General features: G+C 37.2%; 1 protein-coding gene across 1 annotated transcript; it reads right to left on the bottom strand.

Annotated features, from left to right (window-relative positions):
• Nucleotides 1-2,412: 2,412 nt before the first annotated feature.
• SPINK6 (serine peptidase inhibitor Kazal type 6) lies at nt 2,413-15,613 on the bottom strand. The gene is made up of 5 exons (XM_042959133.1): nt 15,556-15,613; nt 12,259-12,281; nt 6,114-6,188; nt 3,610-3,725; nt 2,413-2,473 (listed from the first exon to the last, which is right to left on the bottom strand). Exons 1-5 carry the CDS (start codon nt 15,611-15,613, stop codon nt 2,428-2,430), a joined length of 318 nt encoding a protein of 105 aa, XP_042815067.1. The 3' UTR covers nt 2,413-2,427.
• Nucleotides 15,614-15,886: the final 273 nt, after the last annotated feature.

The raw sequence follows: 15,886 nt of genomic DNA, 5'->3' as shown, positions 1-15,886 counted from the left end.
CTAATCATTGACATACCACATTGTTTCTGCAATGAATTTAGCTTAAAAAAAAAAAAACAGTAAGAGGCAAATATATGAGAAAGACGTGACTTGGCAACATCTGGCGTGGAAAGAAAAATGCCTGAGGGTAGCTAGTGGTTATTGGTATGATCGATCCAGTTTTGACAAAGTTCCCATGGTCATTTGAAGGTATAATGATAGATATGAGTGTTCAGATCAAATGAATTATTTTTTTATGCTTTGAAGAGAATAGTACAAACCATACCTGGAACAGTATGTTTTGTCTTGGCTATCACAGTAATGAGGAAAGTAGACAGAATTATGAATATTTGCATCTGTTAGAAGAACCTCATATTAAAAAAATATTCAAAAACATTTTTAACAAAAAATTTTAAACATACAGCAATATTAAAATAAATTTTTAGTGAACCCCTTTAAACCTACCAGCTAGATTTTACCATTACTATTTTCCTTTGCTAGTTTTGTTGGATATCTGTCCGTTAATCCATCTTTGACACAATTCAAAGTGAATTGCAGGGATCGGTACCCTTCCCTCTTAACAACTTCACTATGCATATCAGTTAGGACTACACGACCTGTAAAAAAAAATAGTACACTACATGCTTACATTCTTTTCTTTTGATGTAAGCTTTGCAAACTATGATATGGATATTTTTAAGTGTAGATTCACTGTCAAACCTCAGTTTGAAAAGCGTATACATCTCTGAACCCAAACTCCTGTATTTTGACCATTAATTATTTTATATGTGACTTGCTTCTTCTTTCTAAGAAATACCAGATTTCTGGCTTTCTGTGGTTTATTTTTTATTTGCTTCCCTTTCATCCCCAAAGAATAGCTCAGAACTATACAAGAGATAGTAATTTAATTATTTACTCAGTTATGGCACCTGAAATAAACCTTGAAGTAAATGGTAGTCTTAAGATGTAAGTAAAAGATGTGTTTTAGAAAGGGTAGACAGAGTGGCACAAGGTGGTCCAAGAGGCATTCCAGGTCAGACAGAATAGTGAGGTGGAAATACACATTTTGTGTGGACAGCTGACAGGAATCTGGACTGAGGGGAGGGGACTGCTCTAACAGGGAGAGAGGAGGAGTGGATCACATTGGGAGGGATACGTTTAAAGATGCACAATGACTCAGTTTCCCAACTACACAGAGTGTCTTCATGCCTCCGTTAGAAATAATACATTACTTCAGGGAGTAAGAACTAAAAAGGAGAAAAGAACTGAATTTCCCCAAGAAGCAGGGCACTTAGTATACAGATAAAAAAAGGACAGAAAAAACCTCACGTGATGAGAATTTTAAAAAATGTTAAAGGAACAGAAGGTAGAAAAAAACTGTGTAAATACTGAGAAAAAGAACAAAAATATCCTGGGCAGTGAAGAAGTATAATGCTGAAATTGAAAACAGAACATAACAGCAAAATCTACTGATTTTTGACCTCTTGTTACACGTCAGAGATCATTTAACTGCTTACATGCTTCATTTTCCTAATCTTTTTGATAAATTTAGGACATAGATACTAGTGTTTCCATTTTAAAGGTGAATACATCATAAATCGAAGAAATCAAATGACTTGTTCAAAAACAAATAGCTTATGTGAGAGTCATGACTCACATTCTGGTCTGTGTGACTCAATGGTCCACCCTCTTATTACCCTAACTATATATTATATGATCATTTTTCTCCAGCAAAAGGAATAGTCTGTAAGCACGGAAGAGCACAAATCCCACACTTCAGGAAGTAGAAGGTGTCTATCTTCCCTAGCATAACTTAATCCACTCCCAGGCTCTTTATCTAAATATTAAATGCGTCCCCCAGTTTGGTTAGGTCCTATTCAATTGTATAAATAAAGGGTAACATCTATCTGCATAAGTCCACCATTCCATAAAGATGAGAAAGCTGGGGTCTAGAGAAGCTGAACGTTTTATTTTTATATAAAATACTTTTCCTGAAATTAGGAAGAAACGATATTATGTATTCTACAGCTTAAATAATAGATATTGTAAAATAACTGTAAGCCTAATGTAGTATCACATTGTTAAAAATACTTTACCATCCACATGGCAACTGTAAGAATAAGAGAGGGGAAGAGATTTTCCCAAGATCCCACAGTGACTGCTTGGTTGATTTAGATCCAAAAAAAACCAGGTCTTTTTATCCAAGTTTATGCCAGTCAATAAGCCATGTAATTATCTGTATGTCTTCTTGATCTCAGAGTAAAAACACAAGAAATGCTTCTACAGAATTTACTTTATTGACAAGCAAATCCAGGGAAATAGATGTGTATTGAACTACCCAAGAGCCAGGCAGAGTAGGTGTGTCTTATAAATTTAAAGGATCCATTAGAGAAAAACAGAAGTGAGAAAAGCAGCAGCTGGAAGTCAGCACAGACACTGCACAAAACTTCAGCATTTTCCTTGATGCTTTAGGCTGATCTTCCCACCACTTTTCCTACAAAAGAGAAAGATGAATGCATGGTCAGTGCAGTATCATCAGTATTCCTCACAAAGGTTGGAAAAAGGTTTGCTTTCCATAGTTCATGTAGTCATGTGATTCTACATTTCTCCACATTTACGACAAGGCAGAAGTCAATTAAATGTACTCAGAGATGACATCTGGACAAATTACAGACAGCATGAAATGTAAACAAATTTCAGAGTTTTGCCCTGGCTTAGACCTTTTGGTTTCAAGTGTTCATTGTCTCAGAGTAAGTATGTACACAGCCGGAAAAGGCAAAAGTGACAGGAGAGATAATGGCAAAGATTCTAGTGTCATAGTTCTGATAGAAGATGTAAGGAGTTGGACCAAGTGTTCAGGAATTTGGCATTTTATAGCAGATCATATATTCAGTTCTTCTCAGTAGTAGGCATCCATTAAATCAAATCTCATCTTACCCTACTGCTTTTCTTCTGGGAAAAGTTTGGTGATAGTCAGATATGTTACATAAGCAAGAGGCACATATTTGTTATGTGTTGATTCACTATTTATTAATTTCACTCTGTATGCTTGGCTTTCTTATTATTAATAGGGAGTTATATAATACCCGCGCTTAGGAATTTTACAGCGAAGTTGAGGGTAATTAAGACATTCACAGAAGAAACTCTAATACAAGGAAATGAAGACAGTGGTGAGGAAGTGAGACAACTTTTATCTGGCGTAAACAAAGGTTATAATTCCCTTGGTTATAATCAATCAGACTAAAAGATTGACTGGTTGGATAAATTTTTATTAATTATAAACTGATCTACTGGGAAGGTCACAGTTTATTAGCTAAAATCTACAGCATCTGTTCTGTTCCTTATAAATGTGGAAATTCAATAAATATTGGTCCTTGGTAGAATCTTCCTAGTATACTAACTGTAAAGTTTGAATAGTCTGAATAATAAAGGATAATCTTTTACTCTATTCTTTCCTGAAAGGCTCTTTCCATTAAAATAAAAGAGAAGAATGGATGGAAATTGGTACCTTAGTAACATATAATTTGGTATAAAATGAAATGTCTGAAAATAATTTGGATAAAAGAATATTTTTATCGATGATAAATTTTCTCCAAGCTTCTCATGTTTCTGATTTTGATGAATACTTACACCACCGCCTTACAGAAGGCACATTGATTGCCGTATGTCTGGCCATCAGAACCACAGTGGGGATTAGATTCCCGTGTGCAATAGACCTTGGGATCCCGGAACTCACCGCAGTCAATCTACCAACGTAAGCACAGTGACATTGACATTAATGCATTCTGTCTAAGGGACTGTCTCTTAGAACAGAAGCTTTGGGTAAACTTACACACACACACACACACACACACACACACCCATGATATAAAGCTTCCTGAAATAGAAAATAGCTTTCCTTATCTGCTTAACTAGAATTTATTAAATGTAACTGAGACTTTCCCTTTGAGACACAGGAAACCCATTTCTGTAGTTATTGTATTCAGGAGAAAGTTAATGGTGTACAGCAGATGCTTACTCATCATATAAGGAGTGAGGCAAATGCTATAGGTAGGACTTTTTGCTCCAACACTAAATTATTCTAAATGAGAGTCGTTTTTGGGCTTTACATGCTGCTTGCTTTTTCTTTTCCTCCTTCTTCCCCTCTTTTCTTCCTTCTTCCTTCCCTCCCTTCTTTCCTCTCTTTCTTTTACTGTATTAATTTAACTCTAATAGCACTCCTGCATTGCTATAAAGATATGGATGCTATTGCAAGGAACTCCTTGCAAGCAAAGAGTTACCAGATGTTATCTGATGGCTTGTTAGTTTTCTCCATGGCTGTTACATCCATTTATAATCTCTTGAAAATACCATTCTAATGTCTTTATTAGTAACTTCCTCTATCTCAGAGTCTATTTGTGGAATTTGAACTTTTGTGCCTACTGTAAAAACACAGTAATGGCTATCTAAGCTGCTCTATTTAGAAGGATTCTGAGGTTGCATCCAGCCTTGATGAAAACATATGCTATGACTAATTAGTAAATCTCGTCATGAGTTCTATGGAAGGAATGGTGGTACCAATGCCACTAATATGTCTCCTTACTTATAGTGGTCTCTCAGAAGTAGCCTGGAGTTTTAAGATTCTTTTCAATTCAGTGTCAACTGAGTAAGTATTTGCTGTGCAAATGAAATTTGACTCATTTTATGACAGGGTATGGGCAATATGTAATAGGTCAAACTGAGCTCTTCCAAATGTCAGCTGTGTGGAATGAAGTTACATTTATTTATTTATTTATTTATTTATTTATTTATTTTTAAGTAGGATTCTCACCCAGCTCAGAACACAACACCATGCTTGGACTCATGACCCTAAGATCAAGACCTCAGCTGAGATCAAGAGTCTGATGCTTAACTGACTGAGCCACCTGGGCGCCCCTGAAATGAAGTAACATCTAAACATGAACACAGGGACGATCCTTTACTCCATCTATCTTATGTTTATTGATGGATTCATAATATTTAAACTATTCTTATGTGGATTAGTCTCACTTAACTCAATGCATAACCCTGAGATATGCATTGAATAATGTTATGTTAACCAGTTTATGGATATGAATAGTGATCCTCAGGAAAATTATGTGGCTTACCAATGCCACATAACCAGGAGGCACTGAAATCAGTGCTTGGACATATTCCTTCTCATTGCTGATCCAAATTGCCAACAATCTGCTGTGGCTGATTTCCAACACATCCTCATTGAGAGAAAAAAAGAACACCTGTTGCTAGGCACCCTTGACCACACTTACAGTCAAGACATACAGACTTTATTGAAGTACCTTATGGACGGAATGTATGGGAAAAGGTGAAATGAATCATTTGTTCAAGATGTTATGTAAACAATTATATACTGACAAACCTCTCTGAAGGTTTTCATGGAGAAATGCTCAGCAAAAGAACCACACAACTGAGTTTAAAAATAGCACATATATCAGGTTTGAGGCATCTGAGACTATTAAATATAGATTTTTGTTGAAATTAGGCACTTGTACTGTTGATGTTGGGCAGTATGGTATTTATCAGAGATCTTAGGGCATGGTTGCATAGGAGATAGTTTCACCTTGAGTCCCACTCGCTCCCACAACTCTTAAAGAAAACGCTACCCTTTCTTAATACCTCCAGGAGAGCAATCTTTCCTGTAGGTCTCCAAATGGAAAAAAGGCTGGAAAATCTTTGGGGCATTATAAATCATAGGACACTTTCTTCTCAAAAGCTGTTTTGTATTTTACATTTAAGTCGTTGATGTACACATTTGCAACTGTGTGCTTGGGCCAAGAAAGAACTGTAAACCCCCGAATCATCATTAATATTTTCATTTATTCCACAAACAGCCAATGGGTAGCTAGTAATTTGGAGGACACAGTGCTGGGTGCTGATGATACAAAGAGGAATCAGTCACAAACACTCTCAGTAGGCTCACCATCTCATCTGCATTAGGGAAGCAGAGACGACATAGATCGTTATGGCACAGTGTGTGACAGATGCTCCCGTGGGCCAGGCACAGGCAGCATGGAAGCTGAGGACAGCACATCTCAGTCAGAGGTATGTGTGTCTCTACTGTCAGGTCAGTGAGGTAAAGAAAAAAGAAAGTCTCTTACATGAGAGAGACGCCTCCTTAAGACACCTTTCCCTGGCAGTCGGCCCTCTGATCTTGTAATCCACCCTCTTTTGTCCTTTAGAAAGCAGATATGGAAGAGGCAGTTGGGGGGCAAATATGGAGAGGCAGTTGGGAAGACACCGTGAGAGTGTCTACACACCACGTCCTTCCCCAAGCCCACTTTCCCCTTCCACTGCCCCCTGGAATTACTGGAAGAACAAAAGGTTTCAACAATTAAAAGCAAATCAAACAAGTGGCATACGAACACACTTCCTTAGAAAATAGACACACCTCACACTTTCAGATTGTAGTGGCTTCCAACCATCCCTGAACTGGAGCCAAAGGATCCCATTATAGGACTTGTTCTGCTGCTTGCCATTAACTAGTTGTGCCATCTTAGACAAAGTACTCAATATCTGTGCCTCAATTTTCTTAATTAAAAACTTGAAAAGAAATAACAGTTTCTACGCTTCACTGCCAGAGTTGCTATGAGAATCCAAGGTGGTCATGTAAAAGTTGTAGAAAGTCAGGATAGAATATTTGAAATAGCCCTGAGCTAGGAGTGTGGAAAATGAGCTTCTTCTTGCAAGCCTGCCCTAACTCTGATGATAAACCCTTTGAAAACACTTTGTAAAGCTCCAGGTATCTGGAATATTGCTACCACAAATACTAACAGTGTATACTGTATCACAAGATACAATTTCTGGAGCCCATTATTTCTTATCCTATTTTAGTGAATTTTGGGATGTTTTTAAAATTGGTGTTGGATTTAACAAGCACCTCCATTTATTTCCTTAGTTCAGCTTCCAGAGACTGCTTCTAGGCACTTGGGTGACCCCTTGTGGTTCTTCAAAACACTGTGCCCTCTAAAATTTGGAATAAAATGACACTTTAGTACTCGAATATGTTTTTTTGCTAATAATGACTACCAAATCCTTTAACTTGTCTGGAAAATGAGCTCATATGGTTACTAAATCAACTAAAGAGTCAGGATTATTGATATTTTAGTCCAGCATTTTAGTTCTACAAATAAATCCAGTAAAAATTTGCAAATACATACACAATCACACACACACACACACACACACACACATGCGCACACACACACCAGAGTGTAGGGCTTCTTAAGCAAAAAAGTACTATAATGAAAACAGTTGTTTAAAATCAGCACATACAGCAGGGATTTTGAAACTTGGAGGAATTAGAAACAGAGAGCAGAATTCACTGCATTGGCTCAGGAAAGAAATGTTGAGAATGGTATATTTCTGACAATTAGGAATTAGAGTCTGAGATTTTGATGAAGACTAAAGGGAAAAAAGGTCTGGAACTCATCAGTATCATCTGGGAAAATACATGTTCTGAGAGAGAAAATCAAATACATAGAATTTTCTTGAAAATTCCCATAGTGAATTCTTGGGAAGAAAACAGAAAAGACAATAAAGGGAATAGAAGAGAAATAGTTGGAGGGCCAGGGTATTGACGTAGTGTAGAAGTCAGGGGAGAGTTCCAAAAACATTTGGAGTGATCAATTATAGCACATAAAGAAATCATGAATAATGGCTATGTCCTGAAAGCGGCCTTTTTTTTTTTTTTAAAGAGCACTTTTGGTGTGTGGAAGGAGTGTGAAGACAGGGAAGCAGAAGCCAAGTCAGGGAGCGGTATGATAAAGAAGGGAGCTGATAAATATGCATAGGGAGTATTTTTCAGTAAAGGCGAGAATAAGTGAAATATATAGGGCAACTTTAGTCAATGATTTGATTCACACTTCATATTAAATTATGCCAAAATATAATTCTTTATCTCTCCCTCCAAATTAGTTCTACATTTCGTTTTTTTTTTTTTTTTTTTTTTCACTTTTTACCATAGCACCGTTCTTCAGATTCTTCAACCTACCTCAGGTTAAAACATTGCCACTTCTTTCCCGTTGCGAGTATCACCCTTCATGCATTTCTTTACCCTACGTCCCTCTTCACCAATTCCAAATTTATGACCTGTCACCACCCTCAACATTTCTTTCCGAGCCAAGGTAGTGAATTATGCTCTCTGTTTCTAAGTCCTCCAAGTTCCCAAATCCCTGCTGCATGGGGAGACAAATTTGCTTATTTTAAATGACTGTTTTCATTTTAGTACTTTTTTACTTAAGAAGCGAGGATAGTAAACGATAGCATGTATTTGTTTAGAAAATTATGCTGCTTGGGGCGCCTGCGTGTCTCAGTCAGTTAAGCGTCCAACTCTTGATTTCGGCTCAGGTCACGATCTTGTGGTTCCTGAAATCGAGCCTGGAGTTGGGCTCTGCGCTGACAGCGTGGAGCCTGCTTGGGATTCTTTCTCTCTCCCTCTCTCTCTGCTCTCCTCCACCTCGTACTCTCTCAAAATAAATAAGCAAATAAACATTAAAAAAAAGAAAACTATGCATTCACATGTATGGCACAATGGCTTTCTACTGCTGATCAGGGTAGTGTGGAGCTACAGAAGCTCACTCAATGTGGAGTCTGGCATCCAAAGATGCTGACTGCACAGTTTTACTGTTGTTGGTAAACTTGAAGGAGATAGGTCCTCTTTCTAAAGCCTGAGTTCTCCTATCTGTAGTTATAGATGCTGGTTAACACTGCCAAGTTGTATTTAGTTATTCTGTCAGTATCTTAACTGTAAATTAATGCAAGTTAATTAGGAAAAATGAACTGTCCCAAACATATTTTAGCCATAGACCATTGTTTTACGATACTAATATTTTTTAAACATTTAATAGTAAATATTTAATATTTAATACTAAAACTAATGTTTTACTATACTAATATTTACCATGCCTTTAACTTAAAATACTAACAGAAATAGGGGCACTTGGGTGACTCAGGTGGTAAAGCATCTAACTTCGGCTCATGGCATGATCTCACAGTCTGTGAGTTTGAGCCCTGTGTCAGGCTCTGTGCTGACAGCTCAGAGCCTGGAGCCTGCTTTGGATTCTGTGTCTCCTTCTCTCTCTGTCTCTCTCTTGCTTGTGCTCTGTTTCTCTCACTCTCAAAAATAAATAAACATTAAAAACAATTTAAAAAATACTACCAGAAATAAATATAGATATCTTAAAATTATTGTAAAGGGGAAATGGTTGACGATTATTAGTTTTCAGCAGTTTGTTATGTTAATTTCAATCTGGAATATTCTTTTAAACAGATCCTTAAGATTATGTTCCTAAAAACAGTGTGGAGTTTCCTCAAAAAATTAAAAATAGACCTACCCTATGACCCAGCAATAGCACTGCTAGGAAATTACCCAAGGGATACAGGAGTACTGATGCATAGGGGCACTTGTACCCCAATGTTTATAGCAGCCCTCTCAACAATAGCCAAATTATGGAAAGAGCCTAAATGTCCATCAACTGATGAATGGATAAAAAAATTGTGGTTTATATACACAATGGAGTACTATGTGGCAATGAGAAAGAATGAAATATGGCCCTTTGTAGCAACATGGATGGAACTGGAAAGTGTGATGCTAAGTGAAATAAGCCATACAGAGAAAGACTGATACCATATGGTTTCACTCTTATGTGGATCCTGAGAAACTTAACAGAAACCCATGGGGGAGGGGAAGGAAAAAAAAAAGAGGTTAGAGTGGGAGAGAGCCAAAGCATAAGAGACTCTTAAAAACTGAGAACTAACTGAGGGTTGATGGGGGGTGGGAGGGAGGGAAGGGTGGGTGATGGGTATTGAGGAGGGAACCTTTTGGGATGAGCACTGGATGTTGTATGGAAACCAATTTGACAATAAACTTCATATATTGAGAAAAAATAATAAACATTTAAAAAAATTTTTAAATAAATAAATAAAAAGAAAAACAAAAAACCAACACACAAACAAAAAGATTATGTTCCTAAATACACAGCTTGGTAGGGAAATAAGAAAAATAAAACAATGTAGGGAGTAGTTCTAAAAGAAAAATCTATTCCATTAAAAAAACTATCCTTATTTTGAGATTATGTCATTCAAGCACTTTGGTATGATACAATAATTTCTTTAATGAAGGCTGGTGAGGGCAAATAGTAGTTTTACTTTTAATTATTATTATTACTATATTATTTTTATATTACTTAATGTTCCTACTTGGCAAATTAAAGAGCTGACAGCATATTAGTCATTTACATTTATGGGGAAAATTTTACAAGACTCTGAATTCCAAAAGTCCAGGAACATGCTTTTTGTTTAGTTTGAACACTCTCTTTGAAAGAATGTGAAACTTTTACAAGTCAATAATTTCAGCTGCTCACTCTAACTTCCCATCAGTGCTCCATCATGGAGAGCTTTCTCGGCATCAGAAGAATGACTTTGATGTCAGAGAAAATCTTTCTCCCTTTGTACTGGCTGGATCAACTTGAGTAGGCATGCTCCTAAAGACAGTTTCAACTTCTGTCTGTTGTTGGGACTGTCACCATCCTTCCAGCCACGCAGAAGAAAAACAGTAGCCTTCATAGGATTCAGATACCTAAGGCCAGAAGAGGCTTTAAAGATCATTGAATCCATATTTTCATTTTAGGGATGTGGAAACAGAGACAATGAGAAGGCAAGAGACATCCCAAGAGACAGCCTGTAAGTATTCGAACAAGGACTGGTCTATGTTGTCTCTAGTGTGTTTGAATGTTTGAAAGTCACTGCTTCCCAGCATCAGATAATTACCTAGAATGTAGATTCAAAACTCCCCAGCTGTGTGATTATTATTCAGTAAGTCTGGCATGGTGCTTAGGGATTGGCATACTGAGGAAGCATCCCCTGTGATCCTCAGGGAAGCAGACTCTAAGACTTGGGTCCATCTAAAGGAATAGCATTAGTAAATTGCAGATTTTAGATGAGTCCTAGAAAACACTAAAAGTCCCATCTGGAATTCCAAGCTGAAAGAAGAGAAGCAACTTGTGTGTTAAGGAGAAAGCTGGGGTTAAATTCCATATATTTTAAACGTATGTATAATAGCCTTATCACATATTACTACCTAATGGGATATGAAATGTTTGTCTTGATCTGATGTCCTTTCTCTGTTTGTTTGTTTTGATATTTAACATAGACTGTGCTACCATATATATTTAAACATAAGAATAAATCAAATTTAGAATGTACGATTATATATAGCAATACAAACACATGTGCACGTGCACTAGGACACAAGTGCATGTGTGTGCACACACACAAAGACACACACACACACTGGCAGTTAATTGTAAGGCATCATCGATTGTAAGGCATGCATCAATTTCTGAGATCCTAAAATTTGAAATAAAAAAAAGTTTTATGCAAGTGGTAGGTATACAAGGGCTGGAAAATATTTTTCAGCTCCTTTGCTAACTCCAATCATTTGGCAGTGGTATCTGGAAACTTTGGACGCCAAGAGTTCTTGAGCACAACAAGGATAATCAAGAACCAAGGCCAAAAGTCACGTAAAAATGTTCAGTATAGACACAGGGACAGGATTGGCACAGTGAATACTGATGATTTGTCTTTTGGTAGAACAAGAAAACTGGAAAAAAGTTGGTGGATTAATCAGCCAAATCTTGAAGATAACTTGTGTCTATTCCTATTTTTAACCCAAATTGTATTTCAGTTTGAGTGAATCAGTGTGTGTATCCTCAGTGCAAAACATTAAACAAGCTGCCTCCGCTGGCTGCCTTGCTTCCAAACAGAAAGTAGCAGCCTCTGTCCTAATAACTCCTTGATAAACTGGTAACGATTAATCGCTAAGTCATCCTTTTACCAAATGCTCCCACATAGTTTATTTAACTTAAATCTAACTCTATGAGGTGAATAATATTATCCCTTTTCTATAGTTGTGGAAATTACAGCTCAGAGAAGCTGAGTAACTTGCCCAAGATCACACAGTGAAATGAGTGATAGAAATCAGTGCTATCACAGATTCATCCTGTTTTTATTTATACTCATTTCACTTTAACAAAATCTGAGAATGGGCACTTAGGCTCTTTTAAGTGGAACACAGTATATTCGTAGAGATGCTACAGTTGAAAAAGGATTTGCTTCTGATTTCTGCATTCGGTCTGCTTGTTCATTGTTTCTGCTCTTTCACCCGCAGGCAAACCTCTCTTTGGTCTGGGAATTCTAGCCAAACACCACCCAGGTCTGAATAAAAGATAAAAAATATGTACTGACCTTTCCTTCTTGACTGAAGACACCTGAAAAAAAAAAGCACAAAATCCAAACAAGGTAGTCTCTGAGTGTGCAAAAAAGAGAGATTTGCAAAATTAGGACACGCCCAAGCCCAGCATGATTCTTGTTCTTGGTTCTTGGTCATCTCAACAAATCATGGCATGGTAGTTTTATTTTTTATATGTGTTCACTTCTTAGGGAGCAGTAGAAAGTTTGAAAGGGATATAAGCACATGTACTATAATGGGGTAATATTTTCTGGAGGTTGGGATGAGGTGAGAGGAAATAATTTAAGGGTCTGGAAATTCATGTGACTGCCCTGGTCGAGTCACTCATTTACTCTGGAAATGACCTTGTTATCTCTGGCTTCACTGGGTCGGAAGCTGGGTTGGAAAATTTCCTCTAACTTTGACATTCTAGGATTCAAATGCATGGAGTCCCTCCCCAAAGCCTTTGTTACAGGCAGTTGGGGAAGGCACTACATTTGTTTGTTCTTTGAGCCCCACATTGCACTTCTGCCCTTTATACTCAACCAGCTTTAAAGACTTGGCCCAGGGGCGCCTGGGTGGCTCAGTCGGTTAAGCGTCAGACTTCAGCTCAGGTCATGATCTCGTGGTCCGTGAGTTCAAGCCCCGCGTCGGGCTCTGGGCTGATGGCTCAGAGCCTGGAGCCTGTTTCGGATTCTGTGTCTCCCTCTCTCTCTGCCCCTCCCCCATTCATGCTCTGTCTCTCTCTGTCTCAAAAATAAATAAAATGTTAAAAAAATTAAAAAAAAAAAAAAGACTTGGCCCAAATATAGACTTGTAAGGACAAACTCATTCTCTTCTCTATGACTCATTCTCCTGCTACATCTTTCTAAATTCCTGAAAGAGAAAAAAAGTCCATAAATACAGTCTTGCTTCTGTCTCTCCCTCCACCTTTAAGATTATGTGTGTGAATTTTAGGTTGTGGCTAATTCGCTCAGCGGTTTAAAATACTGATATAAAAGTCTTAGGTTCAGTTCTGGTAGAAGCTGCTGCTGATTTCTGGCCATTTCTGTGGAACTTCTGTGTCAACAACACTTCTCACATGTAAGCCCAAGGCCACTTTGATGACAGAAAGTGGATGACTAAGTGTGATCCTTCTCTAACTCTGGTCAGCACAAGGCTTTTAAATTTAAAAGGAAGTTAATGAACATCTGCTGTAGTGATTACCGACCTTACTGCAGTAACCCGTGTGGTGGGTTACTAGATGGTAGCTCCCATTGTGGTGAGCAGAGCATAATGTATGCGACTTGTTGAATCACTATGTTCTACACCTGTAACTAAAGTAACACTGTGTGCCCACTATATTCAATAAAAAAAGAGGATTTCTCTACTAAAAAAATAAATAAGTAAAGCACAATTTCAACAACAAAAACAAAACAACAACCAAGTATAGATTCTAAGGATAATCATTTGAAAACTCCATTGTATAAGATCACACGAGGCCTGGAAGCCTATATTTTTATGACCGGTTCAAATGATTTTTATGACAATACATTGTTATAATTTTTCATCATTTCTCCACTGTACAGATCTTTAATCAGAAGAGGAGAGATTTCACCAAATGTCTCCTAGGTAGGAAATGTCAAGGCAGAAGTAGAATTAATATTTACAATGTCTGAGTCCAATCCAGTATTCTTATTATTAAACTTTAATAATGGCAATATTAATAGGTGTTCATCGAACTCTTACTATGCCCCACTCACTATGTTAAGGACTTTGCATGCATTTTCTCATTTAAAACGCCATGTAGGGCCAGCCCTTTTACATTCCCATTTTACAGAAGAGGAAAATGACACACAGAAGTGTTATCACACAGCTGTAAAAAGGAAATGCCAAGACTGATCTTCATTTCCCTTGGCACATTAAGACTCTTAGGCCCAGTGCCTTCCCAAATACGGATAAGTCTGTGAAGAACTCAGTTTTGTGTTAGTGTTTGGTATTGGCCAATCAGATCCAATGAGAATATCCATTAGCTTTTGTAAAGAGAAGCAATAAAAGGATATCAGTTAATTTCTGAAACTATCTTTGTAAGTAAATTTTAATGTAGTTATAGATCTATTTTTTATGTCACCTCAGCAGTTGACTGAACCACTCACTCAAGCTGTTTGGCTTACATAGTCAAACTCACTCAATAGCATCACTGAAACCTTGTATCCAATTTTTAAAAAATATTTCTAAGTGTATTTATTTACATAAATATGACCAGTTCCCGGCAAACCATGACTTGCCCATCTGTTTAGTTTCAATGAAAAATTCTTGTTTTTTTTACATGTTCAGCCATTTAAAATCTCTGATAGCAGCAAAATTCAACCACTTTTGTCACTGGAAAACATTGTATCAGACATGGAAGTTCCCAGAACCCACACATTTCTAGTATTCTACAAAGGAGAGAAGATCTCAAAATTTTGTGCTATTTCTCCAGGTGACACAGGCCATTAGTGGCAGATTTGGGCCTAGGTGTTGGGTCTCGAGTCTCTAGCATGTGCTTTGTCCACTGCAACAGCAAAGAAGAGAATAATAAAGAAGGAAGTAAATAGGTACAGTGGCCCTGTTTGTGCACATGATCCTGTGATGAAAAATGCCAGATTGAACTGTAATGACCCTGTAAACAGTCTTAATTGATAGAATATATGACCATTGCTCATTAAAGTGACAAAAGATAGTCCCGTGCCTGAAGGATTAATTTACTACCAGCCTATATGTTTCTGCATTTTAGGATTCATTCACTTTTCTGGAGCATTCTCTGAGTGGCCTTTTTCCTCCTGGCTTCAATTTCAGTTATTTGCAGCCCAGTTATAAGAATAATAAGGACAGGAAATCTTCCTTTTGTCTCAGAAGCCAAACTAATAGTTACAACGATTACTCATCCTCCAGACTAGTTCTGTGGAACAAATATCAACTGTAATGTCTAGAAGTCTTGGATTCAAATTCTAAATTCTACTTACTAGCTGCAAGTCCTTTGGCAATTTTCCTAAGTTCTTTGTGCCATGTTCTTCTTTTTATATGTAGAATATAGATATAAATACCTTGCCATGTGTATTGGAGATAAGGCATAAAAGCCCTTAGTACATGCCTGGAATATGGTATATGCTCAACACAAAAGTTATGTTTATCATTACTATCACCATTTTCATTATCACAATCATTATCATTATTATGATCTCAGAATTTTCTAAATATCAAAATCGTTAGAATTGTGAAATATGGTAGAGAAATACACTTATTTCCAGTTAAGTATAAATACTGGATTATAATTTTAAGAAAAAAAAACTCACCTGAGAAAATGCTGAAAAGAGCCAGAGACAGGAGCAGAAAGACACTCAATAATTTCATGGTGCCAGTTAGCTCACTCAGGTCAAGAGTGCTTTGTCCAGCTCAGGTTCTGTGTCAAGACACTTCCCAGAGCACTAAAACACACAATGAGACATACATATATAGAGAGAGAGACGATCAAGGGAGTTGGGATCTCCACCTTCTTTATAAATCACATTCTAAAACCACATGCAAATCTGTAAAGTTTAGGCATTTATTGGGACCTCTTACCAACTTAAAGAAAGGCTTCATGCTCTCCATCATGCTTAAAAATTAGAACAATTATGTGACTCG

Source organism: Panthera tigris, chromosome A1 (genome assembly GCF_018350195.1).
Source record: "Panthera tigris isolate Pti1 chromosome A1, P.tigris_Pti1_mat1.1, whole genome shotgun sequence".
NCBI lineage: Eukaryota > Metazoa > Chordata > Mammalia > Carnivora > Felidae > Panthera > Panthera tigris.
The sequence above is the reverse complement of the archived record's forward strand: the minus strand, read 5'-3'. Positions and strand labels throughout refer to the sequence as shown.

Bases quoted from the DNA above. Each gene is read 5' to 3' on its own strand.
- SPINK6 (XM_042959133.1), bottom strand. From the start codon at position 15,613: ATGAAATTATTGAGTGTCTTTCTGCTCCTGTCTCTGGCTCTTTTCAGC. The intron at 12,282-15,555 runs GTGAGTTTTTTT...TTTTTTTTTCAG, and splicing joins TCTTTTCAGCATTTTCTCAG to GTGTCTTCAGTCAAGAAGGA. The intron at 2,474-3,609 runs GTAAGTATTCAT...TCTCTTTTGTAG, and splicing joins GCCTTCTGTAAGGCGGTGGT to GAAAAGTGGTGGGAAGATCA.